At 40.6% G+C, this 25,745-nt stretch overlaps 1 protein-coding gene across 5 annotated transcripts in view; it reads right to left on the reverse strand.

Annotated features, from left to right (window-relative positions):
• Window positions 1-25,745, reverse strand: part of ZNF827 (zinc finger protein 827) — a 99,119-nt gene that overhangs the window by 63,746 nt on the left and 9,628 nt on the right. For all 5 annotated transcript variants that reach the window (XR_015803347.1, XR_015803348.1, XM_088164079.1 and 2 more), the window contains exons 2-3: window positions 10,923-11,933; window positions 6,913-7,085 (exon numbers count right to left, since the gene is read on the reverse strand). Coding sequence is in view for 3 of the 5 variants with exons in the window: in XM_088164079.1 (XP_088020205.1) it covers window positions 6,913-7,085; window positions 10,923-11,933 (1,184 nt within the window). In the remaining 2 variants the exon portion in view is untranslated. The remainder of the gene's footprint in view (window positions 1-6,912; window positions 7,086-10,922; window positions 11,934-25,745) is intronic.

Here is a 25,745-nt window from a genome sequence, read left to right on the forward strand (position 1 = left end):
ACAAGAAACCCTGTAGAGCTACAGAGAAAGCCACAGGGGTGATTTAGGCCACGCAATATTACAGCCCAAAAAGCTGCTTCCTCCATGAGGCAGAGAAGGGCTCCTATACTGTGCTAATGCTACCCAAACCATCAGATGTCTTCTTTAGACTCAAACAGGCTCTTCCTGCAAGAGCCACAGGCAGAGGAGACAAGAGTGCAGCTGGCAGGTTTTCCCCAAAGTGCCAGTCTGAGCCCAGCTGCTGCCAGATTTGGATCTCTCTGAATTACACTGCAACAAACCACAGTGCACAACCTGCTCATACACAATGCTTCTTTCAAAATCCCATAAAACTACTGTTTGACTTATGCCAGAACCACTTAAGGGCTCCTGGCTTCAGAGTTTATTTCCTTTAACCAAGGATGTTCTCCTTGACTGGGCAAAGGACTAGTATCATCTTTATTCTAACCCTACAGCCAGCCCAGTCTCAAATGATATTTTGTGGTTCTGCAGTTTTTTCAGTGTGTGCCTGCTATGACACATGCACTAATTTTCAACAGAATTACAGTTTCCTTACAACTTCAGGCCTTGTTGGAGGACTTGGGTTCAAGTTACATATTGGTTAGAATTTTAAATTTTTGTTTCTCTCAGTTTCTCATGCTGCCTCCTCATTCTCACATTACAAGAAAGAAAAAAACAGGCCATTCAGTTCATCTTCTCTATCAAGCATTATTCTGATCACACCTCTCTCACCCTCCCAGCAGTCCCATTCTTTTCAGCTTCTTTCTTCAAAGGCAGTCCTTTCTTGCCATCCCACTAACAATTTTCACTGCCAGCTTTTAAAATCCCTTCTATTTCTCATGTCTTTTCTCATGCAGTGACCAGAAGTGGCAGCATACCATATGCTAATAGTAACATTGTTACATTTTCAGTGTTATTTCTGTTTTATTCTCCAGACACTCAAATACCTAATGTTCTTTTTAACCACCGCTGTGCATGCCAAGAAAAGGTTTTCATTGAACTGTCTACAACAATATCCAGATATTTTTTCTGAGCAGTTACAGTTCATTATATCCAACAGCCAGGTACATTATTAGACTCTGGTTTCCAAGGTACAGTACCTTCTATTTGTCAACAATAACTTCATTTGCCCCCTTGTTTATCAGGCAGCCAGCCTCTTTTTGTTCCCTTTCAAGCTTTGCCTTTTTTAATCTCGATTCATGCACATAAGGTTGTACCATCTATAATTCTCTAACCCACAGTCATCACTCTGTGTAGATCACATTTGCTAAAATATGCACAATTCCACTTTTAGTAATGGAACACCCCTCTGTTAGCCTTTTGTCATGCTTAAAATTGCTAATTCCTTCCTACCCTTTGTTTTACTGTCTCTTGGTGAATTTCTAATTTGCCACAGTACATCACATTGCTTAATTTATTTGGCAGCTTCTCTGTGAGAAGCTTTGCCAAGGGCTTTTTTTATAGACCAAATAAATTTCAACTGATTTTAAAGTCCGTGATTTTCCTGACATGCTCAAAACATCTGAGTAGAGGAACAGATTATTTTCTTTTACAGAAACCACATGTTCCTATCCTATCACATCATTTGTATCAATGTGCTGGTTTTTCTGTTACTTTTTTTTTTTTTGTGGACATTGTAACTCTCCTGGTATCATAAACCACTTCTTAAGTCATCTTTTCATACTTAAAAGTAACATCCCTGCTGATTTACCCAGACACACAGATGTGCCACAGTTACAAATACACATTTGTAACTGTGTAAAACAGTAAAACGGGGTAAAACAGGAGTAGGGGTGAGGAAAAGGTAACACAGGCACATCCTTTAACCTCAGGGTACTGCTGAGGTTGATCTTTCCCCTTCCCCTTCCCTAAAGCTGGGTAATGCTTTGCACAGAATCTCCTTTCTGGTTATGGGACACAGGCATTCGCATTTCTTTTGTGGGATTACTTTAAAAATTGAGTACACTTTCCACTTTAATATCTATCATGTGTCCTCTGCTTTTTAATTTCATGCTCTTTTCCAAAAAAATCCCTAATTTTTAAAATACTGCATTTTCAAAAGCTGAGTGCTGTGGTGCTAGTTTTGATCTGATCCTTCTCCTCAAGACACATGTTATTTATATAGCATTTTCTTTTTTAAAGTATTTCCTTGCTTTGCTTGAAAACAAGGGGGTAAAAAGGCCTCTCTACAGTGCTGGACTGGATTAGGTGTTAAAAAAATTATTTTTTGAGAAGATTTAAGTCCTGTCTTATCCTTGTCTCATATGCAAAAAGCGAGATTAAAAGGGAGATGTGTGAAGTCATTTGTGGTACCTGTCTGAGACTCTGGGCACAGATTTTGAGTTAAAAAGATGTGCAAGTTTGCATTAGCTCCCCTCAGCTGATGGGGAGGTCACGGAATCACAGGTGCCCACCAGGGATCTTAAAGTTTAACTCAAAAATAAAAAAAACCAAAAACCCTCCCATAGAATACATTCAACTTCCCTCTCCCAAGAAGGTGAAGACGTTTTCAAAAGAACCAGTCCTACACTTCACCAAAATGGATTAGAAAAGCTTATTCAGTTGTCTGACACTAGCTGAGGAACAAAGAGGGAAAAGTAAATAACCAAGAGGCACTGAGCACCTGACCTCATTCCTCAGGACCTTTCCTGATTCCCACTATCTTATAATTAACAGGCTCCCTAACTGCAAGCCTGATTATAACCCTCTTTGCATTAGACAAGAACATTAATTTGGAGCTCACTGAGATGGTTGCTTTTCATAAGCAGGAAAATCCTGTGGTTGAGCATCACATGACTTGCCTACCACTGCACCGAACTTTCCTGTTAAGTTTCGTCTTCCCTTCCCTCATTTGCTGTCAAACCCTCATGTTTCAGCACATGCTCACAATGCCAAACTTCTTTTCCACTGCTACAACAGATAGCTCACCCATTTCTGCCTTGTGCCATATAGCAGCACAAGGAACATTTATAGATACTGCTTTTGGCCACATGCTCCTCTTCCTCACTCCCCCTTCCAAGTGCTCAGCTAATATCCTGTTGCTTTCTTGGAACATATCTGTATGATCTCACAGCCTATCTGTCCACCAATTGCTGAGAAAGATATGTGCATGATCCAAAGGTACCAATTGGCCAAAGTCTGACTGATGCTTGTGGTATTGCTCTGAGGAAAATGTAATCTCTACCAGGAAAAACAGAAAACCCTGACTACATCTTGCTGAATTACACCACAACTTTCCATTGCTTTCTGCAGAAGAAATACACAGGATACTGTCTCAAGCAGAAAACAAATTCCAACTGAACATATATTTTGATAAACAGAGAGAAGGACTCGAGCATAATACTTGCTGCCTGCTTGGACTTCTCTCAGTTACCCATTCATCTTGTCCAGCTTCATTTTCAGTTCAGTACTCTCAGCATCCCTGGAAACCATGCTATAATACCAGAATCAGCTGCTGAGATGTTCCCCTCATATTCCTGGGAATAAGAGCCCAAACTTGTGGTTATGCATGCACTACAATCTGCCTCCAAAAAAAACTCAAAACCCTAATAAAATTCTGTACTGTGTCTATTTTAGGATTTTTCTAAGGTGCCTATCGCTGTGGAATCTAAACACAATACAACAATATAGTTAACACTCTGTGCCTTAAAAGGCAAGCTACTCAGCCCCCCTTGTTTGTTGTGTGTCTGTGTGGAAACTTTCCTTCTGTTTCCCTTCTTGTGTCTTTCACTTCCTCGCCTCCAGTTGTGAGTTGGCCCTGGCAGAGTGCCCTTAGTGGAAGAAAGCTTCATCCATGTGGTGGGTAGCACATGCAGATCTGAATACGGGTCAGGGCTGGAATCATTCCAGCTCTCTATTAAGATTTGCTCCATGGCAGAGAACAGGACACCAAAAATGTTGGCTATGTTGTGTTCTGGGTCAGTCACTTAGACATGTTATAATTATCATAAAATTACACAGTTATATATATTATATATTTATTGGTCATTAGCCCAAAGACACAGTAAAGAAGGCCCAGATGGACACACACACAGACCACTCATGGAAAAACCAGTTTCAGTAGAGAATGCCTACAAGTACCCAGGAAAAAAAAAGAAAAAATAAGGCAGTTCAAGCTCATGTTGCCTAGGAGGAAAATAATCAGATTTTGAGGACTGCAGCTGAACAAAACACATTTTGCCTGTTAACCTTATCAGTAGAGAAAAAAAACAAACCTGAAAAACAAAGAGCAGCATAAAGGAAAAAAGCTTAGTTTGTTACAGCATCCTGGAATAAAAGTTGGCTTGTAATGACTAACACCAGCCCAGTCCCTTAGTTCTGAGTGGCTCTTTTGGTTTTGAAAAATGTGCCTTCACCTGTAGCCATAGCTGGCACACGGGGAGAAATGGGTGGAGAGGCAGAAGCAGCTCTTACCTGCTTCTTACCTTCTGCTCTTACCTGCCAGAAAGGAGATAAGGCTAGGTAGCTCCCAAATGATACTAAGACAATAAGATAACCAACATACCCAACCGGCATAACCAGAACACTGCATCCTAAGTAGCTCCCAGTACCATTTCTGGTGTGTATTCAGTCCATTTTGAATGCTGTTAGCTTATATATGTGCCAGTTTTTATAATATCATATACATATAGATTTAAAGGGAACATTGTTTATAATGAGAAAATAAATCTGGCATTTTTTTTATTTTTAATCTTGTTATCAATTTATACTTCCACCAAAAGGAATTCACATTATGCGTGACACTTCTGGACACAAGACCAACATGCCCCTTCCTCATTCACCTGCTCCAGTTCTGATGTGATAGAAAACAATTCTATTAATTATTAGTCATTTGAGAATAGTGTACGAAACTGAGGTAAAACTTTATCTTCCAAATTGTTGTCCTTGTGATTCTTTACAACTATCTGTAAGACCAAAAAAAAAAATGCAAACCACCCAGTTTTGTAAGAAAATTGCTTTCACCTCAAATACTGACAGTTTTGCCTGCAAAGATGCTCAAGTCCATCATGACCTTTATGACTGGACTGCAGTGATGGAGGAGACTTCAGACCTGGCCTCCACAGTAAAGCTGAAGGTGGCTTGCAGTCTCTTACATGAATCAAGCAGGCCTGACTCTGACCTTAGGGATTTTTAACTGAGCATTACCCAGTCATAATCACAATTTTATCAAATAATTAACACTACATGCTACATGATTGTACAAGGAGGTATGTTTTAAGCAGATGCAGGCTCATTAATGAAAGCTTTAATGCTAGGAGGGGGGCAGAAAAGAGCACAAGGACCTCAGAAAGCCATCACTTTGAGAACACACAAAGACAGTGAAAAAGTCCCTGATTTTGCCCAACATCCTGTGACCACCTGCAGAAAACACTATGCCAAAAAGGAAGGGATAGACCCTCAACCTTCAGGCAACATTTTTTGTCACTAAGGCAAAACATGCAGAGAACAATTATCTCTGCAGGGAACAATAGGGATGTCCTTTACAAAGCAGAGGACAACAACAGGTCTCTGCCAGGGAGCAGTAAGCTTCTAGGTGATACACGCTTCTGTGCAGGTTGTCAACAGCTGAAAACAAACAAACAAAAAAACCCCACACTTTCTTTCCATGCTGTGTTCCCATCCCATCTATTCATCCTCTGATTAGATTGGCCATCTGTGCCCTCTAGTCAACACGGAACAGCAAGTCCTAGAAGAGAGAGCCATAAACACTGAGCTTACTTGATAAGGATTAACATGATACACGGAGGATGCCTGGGAATAGTGCACTAATCTACAGTAGAAGTATTAAGGAATGAGCCTTCAGACTATAGGGAGATGACTTAAGACCTAGTAACAGCTTAAACCATAGGAAGATCTGATGTTGTGACCATAGGAATCTGAGTAATTTACACAGAAGGGAACAGTTTCTTGAGTGTAAGCAAGGCCATACTCTTGTTCATTCAGCCCAGATTCTGCAATAGCATACATGAAACCTGAACAGGCATCTCTGGCCCCCTCACACCAGTCTGATACCCTGTTACACACATTCACCTAAAACAAACAAAATAGTAACTACAGTAAAACATTTCATTATTAGTTTTATAATAATAGTTAAATGCATTAACAAGGGAAATGTTATTACTTCAGCTTTTATTAATAAAAGGGCTACAAGGACAGGTACCATTTTAACTTCCTCAAGAACATTCTACAGCTTGCAAGACTTGGCAATTTGTGTTGCTACCACATAGTACTTCAGCAAAGCAGACAATCAGTTTCTTCACATTTTTATATTTTTCTGTATCAACACAGATGTTGCTTCCTTCAGAAGGTCATCTTCAACTTGAGCCCAAAACTTAGGCTGAGTTAAAAACACACTTTAAACATGAAAACAAAATATTACAGTATAATCTGTCATGTATTTTGGTTTGGATGATTCACTGCTGAAATATCCACAGTTAAAAGCTACAGCAATAAAAAAGTTAAAACTGCAGGCCTGCCTGTAGAAAGCAATGGAGACATCCCTGCTAGAGCTGGCCAAGTTGGTTTGCCCACTTAGAGTGAGACACTGGCATGCAGAGCTATTAGCTGGCATCCTGAGAGCAGCACGGATAGGTTTGTGTGGTGTCACATCCCAACCAACATCCCTGCTTCTGATAGTTCCAGGTCTGGAACTGAGTAAGTTACAGACAGCTTGTGCTGCACCCAACTGACATAACCCAAGGCAGTTTCCACATTGCATAAAATGGAAAGGCAAGCAATGGAATAAAAGTTATTTCTTTCTTTTTATAGCCTCTTTACTTAAGTACAGGCATCATCTGTAGTACAACTATGGAAAATTTATTCTTGCAAATGCAAATGAAATAGCTTTTTTACACTATCAGTTTTTGGTTGATGATTTGAGTACTTTGATTGTCAGCAAAGATTCCCCCTTACCTTCATGTGTGATTTGAGATTGTCCTTGCGTGCACAGCGGAAAGGACAGAGCGGGCACTGATGGCTCTTCAAACCTGTGTGAATCACCATGTGCCGTTTCCAGTAACTCTTCCTCTTGATTACCAAACCACAGATGGGACACTGGAAAGGTTTTCCCCCTTCTTCTTCTGAGGCTTAGCAGGAAGAAAAAGAGAGGATCCTTTACAGCCACTTGTCAAATATTTTCCCCTTGTAAACACACTCAAGATATCATTTCTCAATGCTAGTTTCATCTGTAAAGAGACATCAGTTAAACAACAACAGATACCAGAAGTTTCCATCCCCTCCCACATATATCTTTTCCCCTGGATCTAGTTATTACCCCTCTGAGAAAGGTCACCATAATTTATAAATGTTAATGCCCCTAACTTCCTTTCACTAATCAGCAGAGGATGCTACTCTCTCTCACCTGGGTCCTAATGTTCCTTATAATTTCACTTCTGAGATGAATGCCTCTCATAATCATCACTTTTCAGCTTCATTTCCTATCAAAGGCTGGTTGTAGCAGAGCATGGAAAATATGCATAACTGTTAAAAAAATGATCAATTTCTACATCTGATGGTCAGCCAACAGGGAAGCAGGATATAAAGCACAGAAGAACCCACAACTCTACCTGAGAAGCATGCTGGTATTGCATGACAGTTACATTTAACACCAGAACTGAATGACTTCAGAAGTCCTGCTGTTGAAATTGTTTAGTTATGTCTCAAGCAGATCCTGCTGCAGCATCAGCCATCAAAGGTCTTCATCATAGGTTTCCTTCTGCTCCTCTAATTGCCAGGGCTTTAAATCTACTGCCTTCCTAAATATCTGCACTCTGCTCTACTGCCCAATTCACCTAAAAAAAGGATTTGGTGGCATTGATCAGGAAAATATGGTTAGACTTCCAAGTGCAGAACCATCACAAGGTTGAAGAAAAGAGAAATTCATTGCTGCTGACTTTGCACAACTAACCCTCCATCCATCCAACCTCTCACAACTTCCTCTCATTATTATAAAGAAAGGCTGACTATTACAGTGGAACTGGATGTCCTTTGCCTCACTGTAAAAGACAAGACTATTTTCAAATATCCAGAGCTCAGCAATGTGCATCTTGCTATTCAAAAGTTCTCTCAGACTATTTAATCTCATTACTATCACTGATAAGAATATAGCAAACATCAAATTCCCTTGATGAGGAACTAAGTGATAAAAACTTCCAGAAAGATCTGTCACATCCCAAAATACAATTCTTGCTATTAAGCGGGAAACAAAACCACCGAAATTCAACTGATTAGGTAGTCATTATGTAAGTACAGAAAGGGACACAATGTCAAAGCATGTATTATTGCAAGTTCAGAAATTCTCCTTGTAAAATATTCTATCACATTTAAATATAAAATTTTCCCCCTCTCTGCATCTCTAAAGAGTAGGCCAAAACCAGTGTCATAACGGCTTATGTTTGTTTTAAAATATTTTTACTTTTTTCTTCACAAAAGGCAGGAGAGAGACAACAGAAAAAAATACATGGGTAGCTTTTTTACCTATCTTGTCTTTTCCTTCTATCACATCTTTTCTTCAGCCTTTGGTTATGACCCAGAAGAGAAATGTGTAACAAGATATTACCTGGTTTTGACCCCATTAAAAATAAATCTACAACCAAGAATCAACGATGATTTAGCACATTATAAAATATACAAACAAGTGGGATGAATGCGTGTGACTTCACCAATAACAGCGACAATTAGTGTTACTCAAGAATTTTGCAACTATACTCCAAAGCTGAACCATGTTAACTCTATACTGCATGAAGCTCAGAATAAGAAAATCAGGGGTTTCAGCTTTCCTTCATTTATATTGATGTCTATTTTATATCACAGTGTTACTCCAGTGAGGAGAGAATCAGCCAGTGCTTCCCAAAGAAGTTTTGGGAACAAAGTTGCATCTATCACAGGCATTAAGTTACACCAAATAAGTATTCAGTCAGTAAAAGAAAGGTCTGTCACCCACAGTCTTCCAAAACAATCAGAACTTAATAGATACTCCAGGTTTCCTTTTCAACATCAACCCAAATGTGAGTAGTTTACAAAACTGGCAATATTAACAGATTGATAGAAAAGTTAGTCTCCTCTGTACCAATTTACTATAATAAAAATGCAAGTAATGATTAGGTTGACCAAATTTGACATGCCATTTCTGAGGCAACTACATTCTGATAAGCCATGGCTCCAGCTTCTTGCCTGAAATAGTTCTGAGCAAATAACTCAACGTGGTGGACAAAAGAGCAGCAAGCACACTCTTGTTCTTAACTTAGTCCTCTTTAAATAGCCTCCATCTTTGCTGCTCCTTACTTACATCTAATTAATCTCCCTGAGCATTGATCTCATAACCAAAGCTACATGTTGCTGGTGGGGAAGTAAATCAGATTCGTAACAGCAAAGCGAACTCATCAGTGAATTAAAAGTTCAAAGTATGAGAGCAGAGGGAAAAGGCCTCTCAAACTATACCTACTGGGAAAAGATACTTCTCTCTGGGAACAAGACAAAAAAAAAGTCTCAAGGAACAACTAGACAGACAACAAGATAAAGCATTATATAATTATATACATTTAAAAAAAATAATCTTTTAGTGCCATAAGGTTCTCTGAGCAAAAGGAATCAGGAATGTGTAACATTTATTTTCATGGCAAATGTACACATTCAGCTTTTACCTTATGTCACTCCAAGGAGGACTTCATCTAGACTAATGAAAACCTTAGGCCCATGCCAAGAATAGTTTGCCACTTTAATTGCCTTGGCAAAACACAGCAGTTAAGCATTTATAGAACACATGTATAACACAGAGCAAAACCTGGTACTGGCTGTAACTCACTGCATCCCTCTCCCTCCTCTTCCAAGAGAGGGATTACCATTGCTGTCCATACAATAGCTTCTAACCTATGAGCAATGACCAAGGGCTTCACAGGGACAGATCAGGCCTCACGATACCCCTAAACAAAGAGGTTAGGCCCGAAAAACAGCAGGGCAATTACGCAACATCCATGTCAGGCTTCATATCTGTACACTGGCTTGCTACACTTGTGCAGCCAGGCCAGTATTCCTGATAAAACCCAGCCTGATAAAGGTGGAATATACTAAACCACTTTGTGCACCTTGTGAAGATACCTGCCATGCTTCCTTTTCCTCTGCAGCAGAACACTGGCAACACCTGAAGCCAGGTGTCCGTGATGTGAACTTTTTATAAAAACAGATGAGAAAAATTATTTTTCCTTAGCTTAAAGATGGATCATTTAAATGGTCCTGCATGGCTCGTCAGTTCTTTAAAGCTTTTGTTACCCAGTTTTTTCTTCCCTATAACCCTGATTCCTTGACTGTCAACAGCTGGAACTGATGGAGAAAAGTCAGATGTGTAAAATGGTTCTCGTTGAGCAAATTAGAGAAATGCAGTTTAGTTGGATTTTTTTTTTGTTAACAACAAAGGATTGTAAAAAAATTTTAATGAAAAGTGGCAACACAATAATATACTCTGGTAAATTAGGACAGGGTAGTAAGCGATTACACAAAAGTCCATTTGTGACAGAGACAGCAGGAGGGAGAATTCTCCCTTGTCCAATATTTCAAAAGCACTAGTTTTGTACATGCTCTCTGATACTGTGAACTCCCTCACAGGGATTCTTTGATCTTCTCCATTAAATATTTTTGTGGACACATTCTAAACTTGGTAAGAGAGGAAAATACTATTGTATGGAATAAAAAGGGGAAAAAAAAATGTACCGAACTGTACACTCATACCTTTAAAATAGGGAAACATTTATGACAGTTTGGTCTCAAACTGGTACTTCAAAAAGCTTTTCTATTGTTCACCTAAAGTATCTATTTCTTATTTTCATAAGACATGCAATCAAACCAAATCCAGACGCACTAAAGAGATGTTATATAAGCCTATAGCAAAACAAATACATTCTACTCAGTGGTTCAAGTTTTATCCGTACCTGTACTGGTGGGTTTGGATGCTCTTCCCTTTGGGACCGGTAGTAGCAGTAATTCCAAAGACTGTGGTGGAGTTGCTTTCTCTTGTTTCATCTCTGAAAGCTGCAAGGGATCCTCAGGAACCAGTGATTTCTTCTTCTCAGCCAGGAGGGTGCCTGCAGCCCTTGCAGCAACCTCCTTGAGAAGGGCAGCTGAAGAGGTCATGGAAGCCAAGGAAAGGAAAGAGCTGGCTGGAGGCGGGTGCTCCTGCCCGGGAGTCATGCTTCTTTCACTCACTTTCTTAGACAAAGCTGCTAACGTGGAGCTGGCTGACTGAGAGCTAAAAGGTGAGGAAAAGGATTCAAAGCTTATCCTGTCCTCAGTCCTGGAAAAAGATTTGTCCTGCAGAACGGCATTGGCTGCAGCTTTCAGCTTCAGGATAGCTGAATCAGGGGACAAACCACAGGTGGTGGTTGAGTTTGGCAACCACTTACCTTGATTCCATATAAAGTGACTGCCTGCATTGTATTGGTCACTTTGTTCCTGTTTCTCAGCAAGCTTTCTGGCAAGCACACTTAGCTGCTGGGCATGGTGAGCAGGTGGAGAGAAAGAGATGTTTGAGCCAAGGTTTACAGGGGACTCAACCCCGCCATTGACTGTAACAGCAGCATCCAGCTTGAGGGAGCCAGCTTCCAGGAGCCGCCTCAGGTTACTGCTCAGCGGCTTGTTTGGTCCAGGAGGTTCCTCCTCACCCAGAGAGGGCACATCTGGAGAAAGGTGCTCCTTGCTCTGTAGTGTGTCTCTTAGTGCCTCATTTTCAATGGATCCCAGCTCCGCTGTATTGCTGCTCGGCGTTGCACTTCCCAAAGAGGTATCAGGGGAGGTGGACTGCTCTTGAATTCTGTCCTCAAGAGACAACTTAAAGTTCTCCTGGACTTCTCCATATGATGCTTCCGAAGGAGTTTCTGAAGAATTCCCAAACCAGCGCTCTTCTTCACTGAGCTCACCTTCCACTTCTTCCTGTCTGGTACCATCTGTGTGGAAACCATGAACAACAGCATTATTCCCAAATCTGTGTAAAGCAGTTTCTTAGCATGAAACGTGCCTGACCTCTGCATGACCCTCCTGAACAGCCCCCTAGAACACGCCCCTAAAGTGCAAGGGCTTAGAACCAGCCTGGATTCAGTGACCAGAAACAAGAGCTTTTCAAAACGAATAAATCTTTCTTAGAAGACAAAATGATGACAAACCTGTCATCTTTCAGTCTGCATAACTAAAGCAGCTAAAACTGCAACAATACATATACATAATATATACAAAACGTAATATCTATTCATATATTGCAAACAATTCTTTATTACCATAGACTCTACATCCTGCAAAATATTATGAACTCTCTGGTATAAGGCAGGGATTTGAAAGATCAGAAATTACTGGATACTTGTGTATTTGTACAGCCAGCACAGGTGTGCTTTCAAAGGCATATCAGGTGTGTAGCTACTCAAATCTCAGACCAATCCTGCAGTGACCCCTATCTAAAATAAAATAAAGTAAGTTTGTACTGATAATTCACAATTCAATCCTGAATAGCTGCACTGATTAATACATGAATGCAGGCTAAAGCTCTCATCTCTCCAACTACTTAGGAAAGGAATATCATATGTACAGTGCTATCTCATACAGACTCTAGTTGTTCTTATTTATTTGTCACTGTGTAATAAAGCTTTAAACGTCATCTAAAGATCAAAAGATCAGCTAAACTTAGTTTAGCCGAAAAGAAAAAAAAAATAAAAGTTTTGTTTTGACTGCAGTTATGTTTTCTCCTCTCTGGTAACTGCAAAACACCTGAGTCTCTCCTGAGACCTGCCAGTGTTTAAAGCACTGTGACCCTGGATTGCTTATCTTCCTGGCAGGTATTAAAAGTCATACAGCTGTGACCAAAACTTTTTTTTTGGGCAGATCTTCCTGCCCAATCACAACATAGTAAAGAACAACAGCAATGCTACAATTAAATTCATATTATCTCCTCTTGCCAGACATATCTCACATTTCTTGCTTTTAGACCCAATTTCCCAAGTTGCACAAGCATCTTTATAATCACACCAACAGCAGGACAAAAGTATTCAATATAACCCTCCACTGACATTCTGGAAATAAGCCTGCAGTATATGCATTGTGTCTATGATCATGTATTATTCCCAGATTCCCAATTTAATTCCAGCAAATTACAAAACTTGGAGAGAAGATAATGACTAAAAACTTAGATTTCTATTATTGCTTTGATCCAAAGAATTTAAGGAGGAAAACCTCAGACAAATGTATCGTGAGTATAGAGATACAAATGTACACTTTGAAAGCAAAGTTTTGAGAGTTTTTTATGTTACACAGAATATGAGGCACAGTCTCTCACAGAAAGTTTCTTTTACTCAAAACCCTTTGGAAAAAAATTCACCAATATTTTAGAAGCTGGCAATAAAGTCAGTTACCTTAGGCTTGTAATTCAAGCATATTCCCTTTTCAAAACAAACACAAGCCAAACAAACATGCAAGCTCTTAGCTAGAATTATTTTGGTATTATCTAAGTTAACAACACAGGCTCAGCAATAACAACTGCATAAAGGCCAGTACCATGCACATTCAAATAAAGGAGGTAGATGCTAATCAGTTGAACCAGCACTTATGCAGGTTAAAGGAGAACTGAATGTATTCCCTTTTCACCCTGTGAACATTAAAAAGTAACTTGAGCATGTCTGTACAGCTGGGTGCACTCACATGAGAGATCCATTCACTCATCCCAGATGCAAGCAAGTTCTGGATTGGAAGCCAAAGAGGCATCTTACTGGCACTTTGAACTGATACACCAAGTGCAGGGCGCATCCTCTGGGACACAGCCTGAAGCTGACATCACTACACAACCCTGGAGCCGGAGCTATCCTGCTTCCTACCACGTACATCTGGCTGTTGAAACAATCTCTCCTCTCCCCTGCAAACCCCACTCACTCTATCTCTGTACTTCACATTCATTGATAGAGAGGGAAAATTGCATTTCCCTTCAGCCAGAAAGCCACTCAAACATTACAGTCTGAGGCATATTTAAGTGTAAATGGATCCAAGAAGAAGTGGACTTTTGTTTTAGAGAAATCTACAGCTTACTAAACCCCCAAACTACTCTGTTCCTTGCCGTGTACCTCAATTTCTTTCTTTTTCCAGACATGCACATTCCCCATTGGTCTTGCCTATATGACAGGGTAGCCACCACCATGTTACTGACAGGGAGCAGCAGGAGAGTAGGATTCTTCATTAGAAGGCTTGCTCCCAAGCCCAGGATTTCCCTCTTTAGGTAACGCACTGAGAGCTCCCTCTCCTGTTGCTAATCTACCTGTGACCACTCAAGGCCTCTCAAAGCTCCATGCAGTTTCTGTAATAAAGGGCAATTTTCCTCTGCAGCCTCACTATCCCAAACGCCAGCAGGATACTTTTTTTTCCACCAGTGCAGTTTCTTTCTGTAGCCAGAAATCAGACCTTTAACTGCTGACACTGTTCTAATTTTCCTCTTCTCAGTAATTCCCAGTTGCTGCAGCATCAAGCCCACTGTATTTGAAGGCTGTAAGGTTAATGCTGAAAAAGCCAGCATCAGTGTCTTATCATGAGGTCAGTCAAGCCTCCCTTTAAACACCAGTGAATTGGTTTAGAAGCAGAACAGTGAAGCCTGGCAATTTCAATTCTAAGCAAAGTTGCCTTTCAAGGCCTTCAGGGCAGAATTTTAATTCACATTGGTTTGCAAGCCTGTGAGTTTGAACAAGCTTGAGAACTCCAGGAGCAATCAACCCAATCCAACAACTTCTTTATGATTTCAAATTATATAAAACCTTCCTTCACAACTCAGGGGGTCCATGGGTCACCTAGACCTCCACGTGACTGTCAAGAAATTTCAGCTGTATTTCACATCTGTGGCAGAAATCTGCATGGCATGTTTTGCCCTTCTCTCACAACAAAGTTACGGAGCTCTTCTCATCATGATTCAAGAGTCAAGACCTGTCAATACTGCTTCTTCCTGATTTCCAGAGAAAGCCTGAACAAGAACTGCTTCCCAAGCCTTTTGTCACTGGTAGAGGCTAGTTGGAAATTACAGACAAGTCAGCATGTTTCACGACTATCACAGCACCCAGAAGCCTCAAAAAGTATTTTCCACTCCTGTCAGCAATGACAAAAGGCACCAAAGTACTGCTGGGCGACTGCTGCCACTGATGTAGCCCATGTATCCATCTCTGGCAAAGCCACAAATGTGTGCAGAAAGCACTGTTTGAAGAAGTGCCAGTTTCCCTCGGTCGCCAACTCATCTGCTTGTTTTCAAATACAGAGAAGTTCATTTTCCTCTTCAAGAGATCAGTTTGACAGACAAATCTTATTGATCCCAAAGTGTGTTATTTCACTTTGTGACCATCTGCCCTTTTATTTAGAGTGCTGATTAGAATCTGACCCTGGTGCCAATAGAAATGTAAATATTAACTTGCACAAACTACTTATATCTGAAAACTGAAGAAGACAAACATGTTTGTTGATTTATACACTGAGGCACTCCATTCAAATGCTGGAAACTTTAACTGCACCCAGTGCAACGTACACGTGCCATTCCTGAAAGTGGCAAGTGTGAGATGATCCACAGCTTCACTTTGTAGGACTTGGAAGGGAGAAACATCAATGCAGTGAGTTAGATCTCCAGGAAAGAAAATAGTTTCAAAGTTGTGCTACCGAGGAACAGACATGGGCAGTGAAAACATGATGGAAAGAACACCATTTGAAACACTAGAAATTATCTGAGAAGAGGCTACAGCTAAGGAACCCACCCCAGAGACTGATTTTTCATGTTAAGCAGGACAAAATTCTGCTTTAATCATTCCCTGTAATGAGTAAATTACAGAACTTCAATACAGAAATCCATATGCTACAGTGATATGAAACATATGGAAATTGTAATGATGGGATTAAAGAATGAAAATTAAAGCAAATGTAAAAGTAGGTAGAAGTCAAATAATTTCAAAGAAATGCACAGAGGAAAATTGCTGATGAGATAAATTAGTCAAAATTGCCCTTTTTTTAGCACTTGCATTTCAAGGAAAAACTGTGAACCAACAGAACCAAGATTTCAACATAGGAGAACCAGACCTCATCTTGATTTTGATAGCAATTAACCTCATTTGCCTAAGGATTTCAAATATGATCATTCAAGTTTGTGCCAATCTAAATAAAGTTGCAATTATATTTGTTGTCCATTTGACACCCAGATCATCTTCCTAATTTGCTGTCCCAACAACTCTATCATTTCATCTCTAGCACCTACCATAAACCATCCTTTGGATTATTTTACACTGAACACTGTACCTAGGCCTACTGAAAGAGCTGGGATTAAGTGATAGCTTTACACTAGGGAACTGTGGAGCTCTGCAAAGATACCTAAAGAATTTAAAAGAATGCATTAAACTTAAATGAAGCAGGAAGCCATCCAAGAGGAGTTCTGCAGAAACACTGACTGGCTCGGTTGAGCAATTAGTTTAAGGCCAAGTAAATAGGCAGATGCATAAAAAATAAGGCAGAGACAATACCTGAGCAAGCTAGGACTTAGCCTTGGGTGACTTTTATCAGTGATAGCAAGAAAAGTGGCATGAGTGAAGAGAAGAAACAATCAACAACCAAGAAGGCAAGGACAACTGTAAAGGCTTTTAACCAGTCACAGCCAAGGACAGGTGAGACACAGAGTGAACTGCAATGCTCATATCTGGCCTCCAGGATGGATTCTCTTGTTCTATTCCTTCCTGGCTGTTTTCTTAGAACCCTCAAATGAGGACTAGGCAATCAGGCCACAGGCCAGAACTCACTGTCCCGACAGTCCAGTTCAGGATACCCTCTCCTGCTGTAACCCAGGCACCATCATAGCTTGTCATTACCATCATATCCAAGTAAGACAAGTTTTTCCCATCACATGGTGGCTGTTAATTCAAGATCAGCACAGGCTCCCCTTGTCCCCAGCTTACCTCTGCAGACCAGATAATACAGAGAATGAAGGAGCTGAGGACCAAATACAACTGATACCTTTAGGGAAACTATGCAAACCATGTAAGTGCATCACTTTAGCAAGGGTAAAGAATAATTACAAGAGACCACTTGCTAATATCACATCACTTTCTAATTTACATTTTCTCTGGGTGTCAGCTACACAAGTCCTTGCTGATTTCACAATCAGGTACTACAGAAACCAGATGGCACAGACCTAAAAATGACAGTCATACCTGGAGAGTTTATTCTGTGGTATCCTACATAAATTGCTCAGTCTAGCTGAGCCTGCCTACAAAATACCCTTTTGGTATTCAAGCTGCTTTTTAAGCATTTCAAATAAAAAAACTGTGAATGTAATATCTTTGGGCTGAACAACTTTTATGGGTTTACACACTCACTGAATCATGCAGATGTGTGTGCTGTAAGACTATCTCTCCAAGAAGCTGGGCACACTGGGCACCAACACCCCACAGTCTCCACCTCTAAAAAGCATTTACAGCACCATCTGATGAGGCTGTATATCCAGAGCAGCAGCTCTGTTGATTTTCCCATAGTGATGCTTGCTAGAAAGTCATTATTTTAATAAAAACACAAAGGCCTGCCTTAACACCTTTTAATATATCTACAGCAGCAAATAAGACTTAAAAGTCACAGTTACATAAATAGTCATGTGCTGGAATGCCCTTGGTCCCCCATTTCCCTTCATGATTTTTGTGACCTATAATAGGTAAGCAGCACAGGAAGTCACTGTCCTCTTTGAATGGAATTTCTGGCTCGCTCCTTATCAATGGGATGATTATTCAACTCTTGACCTCCTCACAAAATGGTTTAGTAGTGTTGCTGGTGCTTGAACCAAATTTCTCTACTGTAGGCTGACCTAAAGAGAGCAGCACAGCTGCAAGAGGAATCTGCCAAAAAGCCACAGCTTTTCTGTTCTGTCCTTCTCCCCTGTGTTTAGGTTATGTGAAAATACTCACACAATTAGACAGGGAACGAAGCCCTAGGTAGGACTCTCTATTTCATCTCCACATCTTCCAAGATAATGATTTTCCTAACTGGAGGGAAGGAGGAGAGGGGAAAAGGAAGGCACAGCTTTTAAAGACAGGGCATACATTCCCTACTTTCATCCCTGACTTTAAGTGACTTTGAAAAAATCAACATACAAGAAAACCCCAGAATATTCACCTAAAAATTTCTCTAGTACTGCTTCTTTGAAAAAGGACTCCGAGCCAAAAAAATATTTAAGAATGTTAATTATTTTGCAGTAACTTCAAGATGCTTTGCCTCTACACACAAACAACTGAATGTGCCCAAATATTACACATTCAGGTTTGCAAACTGCTAGACAGCCACAGATGATCAAAATTCATGTACAACATAAAACTGCCTTTATTTCATGTCCCTCAAAGGAGAAGGTAAGTTGTGGTAGAAGGGAAACAGGCAGTGGCCTTCTACTTCCAGCCACAAGCTCCAGAATAAATGTGCCAAGTGGGTTTCATGAGCTGCCAAAAAGATCCATCTTTTACTCCAAGCATCCACGGAAGGGGACAGAAACACATGGTTTCTCCTGAGGAGAGCTGTCACTACTTGTTGAAGGCTCTCAGGGTTGGTTGACAGACCACAAGACAGGACCTTACAAAGACAAGTCTGATCTCCCTCAAAAGCAAGTTCAAAAGAGAACTCCTAGAATGATGGATCTTTGACATCTTTCCTCCAAAAAAGATCAGCTATTCTTCCGTTCTAGGCAGGAGGTTATAGTTCACAGCTGTGGGATTAGTGTTTGAGGAGGGTTGCTTCCACTGGGACTCGGGTATTTTAAGCTACAAAGGAAGAGGCATCACCTTACAGTGCAGCGAGGTGACAAAAGCTCAAAACCAACGGAAGTGGTGGTCCTGTGCCCTCCCTTATATTTGCTCTGTTGTTTGACTGCTTCATGAGCCAATTTCTACTCACTCTGTCAAGAAACTGGAAAAAGAGCTGTTGCAAACGACAAGGCACGAGAAAACAGGTGGAATCAACAATCTGAGCCACCTATCTCCTCTAGCCTTGTGGGGTGCAAAGTCCATCATGTCTTGTCAGTGAAAAAACAACTGAGGATTCTCTCTCCCATCCCAAACCTCAACAACATACTACACTTCTCAGGGAAGAGCTGGCCTGTGCATTCGGGACAGCCACAGCAGTCAATATCGTGTAGACTTCTTTAGAAACCTAATCTGGGACATCTGTAGCTGACTTGGTCCCCATATACTCTGATCCTAATTTTAAAAACCCTCTTCTCTAGAACTGGTAGGTAGCATCTTTCTGAGAGAAGAAGAGTCCTAAAGACCCAGAAATAATATCTTAACAGTGAGGCACATTAATCGGCAACTATGAAAGTAGGAGGGCAGAGTAGTATATCTTATAATGTAATAAATAACATTACATATAAATAGTACACCTGTATAATAATTTTTGCTTACTATAATTTAGAATTAGTTGATTCTAGCTGGATTTTGTCAGTATTTAAAGCCCAGTGAGCAGAAGAACTGGAGATGTGCATGTGAAACAGAAGAGAACACACACATCCTTAGAGGAGGGGAATGTTTTTGAAGACCATCTCTCAAGAGGTGCGCCACAAAAGAACAGCCTGCACAAAAGGCTTCCATCAGCTGACTTGATCCAACTTGATCACCAGGGAGGTGATCCTGGCTTCTCTACTCAGCCCTAGTGAGGCACATCTGGAAGGCTGCATCCAGTTCTGGGCTCCTCAGTACAAGAGAGACATGGGGCTCTGTCTCAGCTACAAAGACGTTTAAGGGACTGGAGGATCTTTCTTACAAGAACTGGCCAAGAAACTTGGACCCATTCAGCCTTGAGTAGAGACAACTGAGAAGTGACCATCAGTGTACAAAAGTGTCCAAAGCAGGAGGTGTCAAGAGAATGGACCAGGCTCTGCTTGGTGGTGCTGGGCAGTAGAATCAGAAGCAATGGGCAGAAACTGATACACAGGAAGTTCCACCTGAATATGAGGAAGAACTTCTTTACTGTGCAGTGACCACACACTGGAACAGATTGGCCACAGGGTGTGGAGTCTCCTCTGCTGGAGATATTCAAGAACCATCTGGACACAATCCAGTGCCATGTGCTCTGGGGTGACCCTGGTTGAGCAGGGAGGTTGGACCAGGTGACCCAGTGTGGTCCCCTCCAACCTGACCTATTCAGTGATTAACACAGAGTAACTGGAGAGAAGGTATACAAAGACAGTTCGTTTTTATGATGGAGGCTTTCAGAAGAAACAAATATTTCTGAGGTCAACTTACACTGCAAAGGCTGCCTAGTAGCCCCAAGACAGGTTCATAAAACACATGAAGTGTCAGTAAAACAATAGAGAGTCATGTTCCTTGCAAAAGCTATTTTATGTTACCAATGTTCCTGCAACAGTTTTATGGAGGCTGAGCAAAATACCACAGCCAGACTTACTGAAAGTTTCTTCCACAGGCCCTTACAAGCATCCTATAATAACCTATAGTTGAAGCTGGGCACACATTTCATAAAGCACAAGATACTGATCAGACTGACTTATACACTACAGGAATATGACCAACTGAAAACAATGCAGTTGGTACATTAACATATCAAAGGAATACACCTCTTCTTCCTGATGTAAACAGAGAAGATGATAAACCATTTTCTATAAAACCAAACAATTTTTAGGCAGCAACTTCTGAGCCAGAATAAAGTCCCTTATCAGGAATTTTGGGCTTCCCTGTGTCTTTTTATACCAGCTATGATATCAATTTTTGACTCTGAGAGATTATAATAAAGTGAGGAAAAACTGTATGTGCAGGACTGTAAGTGCACTGTTATTCCCACAGCTCTGCTGGAAATGGGAAACAATCTGTGGTGGTTCAAATGGCTCATGTGCAAGTCTATCCAGAGAGATTCCCTCCACCTGGAATGGCACTGTATCCTTGACATCAGTGAACATTTGCCACCTACATGTAAAGTTCAGCACAGCAATTTAAAAAATCTGTCTTTTGTTAGTTATAAAGAAGCTTAAAAAATCCATAGAATTGTTTCTAGTTAGCCAAAATTTACTTTGATTGCTCATTCGTTTTGCTCTAGATAGACATCCAACTCAAAAGGCTGCTGCAGTGAGAGAATATCAACTACCAAACGATAACAGGGAAGTCGGCACTTCCAAAATAAGAAGAGCTAAAGATTATTCTCAAGATTTCTCTTATCCTTAGCATACAGAGACAAGACCTATCATGTCAGCCTACCTCATAAAGGAGGGAAAATATTCTAAAATTTCATAACACGGGCCTTGAATGAAAATGAAGCCTCAAACAATTCCAGCAAACGATTTGTAAAAGCTGGCTACAACCAGAAAAGTCCCTAAAGGAGGAATTTTAGTTTCCACCCTAGATCAAATTATTGTGGGAGAATCCCATGAATGCCAAATATTCAATATAGTAGTCCATAATATTTTAAAGCCATCCTTCAATAACAGCTAACTTCATGAATAAGATTTTATATCCCTTGGCAGGTCATTAATGAAACCTTCTTTAAGTAGTTGCTTGTGGAATGCAGAGCTGGTGTCTCTATTAGGAAATTCTAAGCAGAAACACAAAACTACCTTATCTTAAACATAGTCTAGGTGCAAAGCAGAGGCTCAGTTACTCATTTCCAAATGGCTACGTGCCTTCTGCTAGTTCAGTTCTTGGTCACAGAAGCCTCCATACCAAAACAGAAGTAATTATGAATACTACAGTTTCTTAGGTCACATTTTGTATCCTCTAGGTGCCAAAAACAAAAACAAAACATGGGAAAGCTTTGCTTTCTAATCTCAATTTAACCTTCTAACAAATAAAATTGATGGTCTGCTGTATTTTGCATACCTGTGTTCTCTGGTCTTGAGCTACATCTGTAAACTGCCTGCTCTTACTGAGTGCCTTCATCAGCCAACAATTCATCTTAATTAAGGCCTGCCCCTGACCTGCCACCTCCCTAGAACTTGGCTGCAGTGATAGCTGTCTCAACTCTTTACTGCAACAAAATGCATCTTCATTGCCTGAAATGCACTGCAAACCTCAGCAGTCACAACCCCAACAGTAAAGAAAAGGAGACACAGGAATTCTCAGATATTCCTTGCAATTTAGAGCAGCCAAGAACAAAGTGATCCATTTGTGCTACGTATTATTGCACTGATGATTAACCCTCAATAGCTGTGACTCACTTTAGTGTGGCTTGTCATCTAAAACTGACAGGGTCACCACAGCAACACGATTTTAGTTACCCTTACAGGTGGGAAGGAAGCAGAGAAGTTGCAAGCATCAATGCAGCTGGCAAAAGAAGTGAGAAAAGTGTTCAAACATACCACTTTGTTGCATACAGACAATTGGCAATGAAAATAAATAATTCCCCAATCACAACTGCAATTTAGCATTATGGCCTGGGAATGGCCATAAGTTTACAAAAGTTCTCACATTACCTAAAAGACTAAAACTGATCTAAAATCTCCACAAAAAAAGTTGCAAATCACCTATGTTCTGAGCTCTGCTGTGCATAGCAATTCCCAACTTTCCTAGGAGACAAGCCATTGACCAAAAGGCTAATTGAGGTACCAAAACCAGGCTGGCTGATTACCTGCTCCTTCACCCATGCATCCCAAGGAGTTGCCCTCATGTGTTGTACACACCATATAGGATCATGCCCTTAAGCAATCCAGAGTAAATTTACCATAGCCACCACGATGTATCAGAAAAAATTGTCTGCTAAGGTTGATAAATCAGTCAATTACCTGCTTCCTTGACTTTTATTCTTCTGTAAATGTTTTCTACTTGACATTAGCAATACCTATAAGAAGATGACCTGCACATTGCCAAAACCAACTATTTGAATTACTAGCAAATCCTTAATTACTATAAACAAGATTACAACAGGCTTGTTTAAAAAAGGTTTCTAAATATCAAAGTGATAGCTCCAGAAAATAAAGCTCCCTTGCTGTCATTATTTGAGGCTGCTAGCTCCACATTAACTCTGGCTCTGTGTAAGACCCTCAGAGCTCCCTGAGCCCACCTGAACACCACAGCAAGAGCAGCTGCTGTCTCTCCATCACTACTCCTTGCATGGCTGAGCATAAATACAGAGCAGGAGGTTCCCATTCTCCCCAACTCCTCCTATGAGGTCTCAGCCACCTTCCTCCCCAAGCCATGCCCTTCCCTCATGTCTATAAAATAGGGAGAAGTCTTTAACATACAGAGGAAGGTAAAAACAAGCAAATACTACTGAAGCACTGCAATTACTGATTTCATCTTCAAGGCAGAGCTGCTTCAGTGCCCCTGGTGGGAATCTAAAGAACAGTCCAATTCTCACAGGTGGCAGAAGAGTGTCAAAAATCTACAGGCCATGGTCCTTGCCAGTGAGCTGATTTGAGCTAAAAATGGAATGTTAAACCTATGGCAAGGTAGATGCACATGATCTCAGGGAAATTTTCCCTTTCCATACCCCCTCTCTCACTGGCAAAAGCAAGAGATTCCCAGAACAAGAGAACAGAAAATAGCTAATGCACAGATGCTGACACTAAAAGAATAATTATACTTATTATCCTTCTTCCTCTATACACAGAAGTTATTAAACACAGACTGTGCAACAGAACTGGTCTCCTGTATCTCTTCAAAGGTATGGTCAAGATTTGAAATTGAGAGGTGACAAATTGTGACCAGGGTTTGAGGAAAGCTCTGTTACAAGTTGCAGCAGCGCTGCAAAACACACAGCAGCATTCAGAACACATCGAGTCATTTATAGGAGCATGTTTTCCAAGTTTTTCCCCACTGACCTTGCTCCTCCGAGGGACAACTACTCTACAGATACACAACCTCAACGACTTACCTCAGCTTCCCCAAGGAACTACTAAGTGTATCTTTCCTACAGGACCTAACTAGAAAACAGGCTCTCTTTTAGGCTGAAACTATTTTTCTGTTTGGTCATATGTGCCTAGGACAGCAGGTTAACTCCCTGGCTTGTACTCCTATGCACTGTATGTAACCAACAAAGGTGGAAGAAACAAAATTTCCTTGTATCTCATGCACAAGGTAATGTTTGAGAGCACTTTCTGATGTCTTACTGCACCATAGTAAAAAGAAATTCAGGAGACATAAGAGTAATCAGAAGTCCTATGGAAGAACATGGTACTTCTGATCTGACTTCTCCACAACTACTTCCTCTAATTTCCTAAGCCAGGCCAAAAATGTCAGAGATGATACAAATGGAAACCTTTACTTTTCCTCTCCTCTCCAATGCTTAAAGGCATGTTGTATCTTCTCTTGAACCATTTCCAAATAACTTCTCTTTCTAATAACTTCTGAAACCACCAATAGCACTGGGGGTGTGACACTGATAAAGTACTGCTATCGCCAAAATGAAAAATAGCTCTTTCTTTCTCTACTTTCCTACCTTTTCCTGACCAATCTTCTTCAGCTGGCATAGAAAGCTTATCATAAATACCGACAGAATAAGGGTGAAAAAGAGATAAATTATCAGTGATAAAAGCAGTGATTACACCACAAGTGTTTCTGAAGAAAGAGGAAAAAAAGAGAAATTGATCTCCTCAATGCACTATTACTATACAAGGATTAAAGCTGAAAAAAGCAGTGTTTGAAGCTCTGCCAATAGGTGTGAAGATTCTCTAAAGAAAACTTCCTGTTGAGCCACAAGGAAAAACCAAACCAAACCCAACCAAACAAGCACTCAAAAAGAGAACTCTAATGTCTGTATACTATCCTGCTGAGCCTCCAAACATCCCCACAACCATCATATACCCCAACAGCTCTGTCATTGCAATCTACAACTCTTGGACCCCAAACTGTTTAAGGAACACAGTCACAGCATACAGCACCAGTAAAATAGCAAAAGAAAATATCTTGCTTGCTGAAGGGAGGTTTTCATCTCCAAGGCACAATGTTAACCCAAACAAGTAGATTCTGGGTAAGACAGAAGAACATAACCTCTCCATCTGTCTTTTTATTGCTGCACTGTCTGGCTTGCTGCTCTTCATAAAGAGGACATACTGGAGTTTGAAAAACTGGTTGTGTTTACCTACCTTGATGTGCTATTGTACATCCTGACCTATGCCTACTTTGACTTTTTTGGTTAGTTCATTATTTCCTTCTCTGAGCATGAATAAGATATCTCAATTTCCCAGCAATCCCTGTGGCATCCTGGCAAAAGCAGTTCATTCCACTCAATTCAGAAGAATAGTTACCACTACATATTCAATAATCCCAACACTTCTGTCCAATTCACACACAGGGCCAGGTTCTCTCCTGTGAGATTCGTGGGTATTTGGCAAAGGAGGAACGCAGCACAAACTCTGTGTTTTCTAACCCAGCCTCAGCCTGGAGATCAGCTTAGCAGCAGCAGCTGGAAATGGCTCTTAACTAGCACTAAGTAGATCAGAATGTGTTCCAGCTGTGGTTTCATCTCTAACCCTTCCCATCTCTGATTCAAAGACTATTCCAAGCTGCAGTGATATGAAGATGTATGAAATAATAGGATTATTCCTCTCCTAGAAACATCCCTGTGCAATATGAATCCCCATCTGGGGACCAAGGCAACTTCAATAACACTTGCATCACCCTAGCACTACAAGGGAGATCAGAAGAAGGCCGCAAAGAAGTCAGAAAGGTAGCAACAATAAATATTGTGAACTTTCTTCCCCTTTTCCTAAGACACAGAAAGAGAAAAACCCACATTAAGCACCCAAAACACTGATTCTCAGAAAAGGACTTTTAAAATACATGAAATTGTTG

Source organism: Sturnus vulgaris, chromosome 4, assembly GCF_052056855.1.
Source record: "Sturnus vulgaris isolate bStuVul1 chromosome 4, bStuVul1.hap1, whole genome shotgun sequence".
Lineage (NCBI taxonomy): Eukaryota > Metazoa > Chordata > Aves > Passeriformes > Sturnidae > Sturnus > Sturnus vulgaris.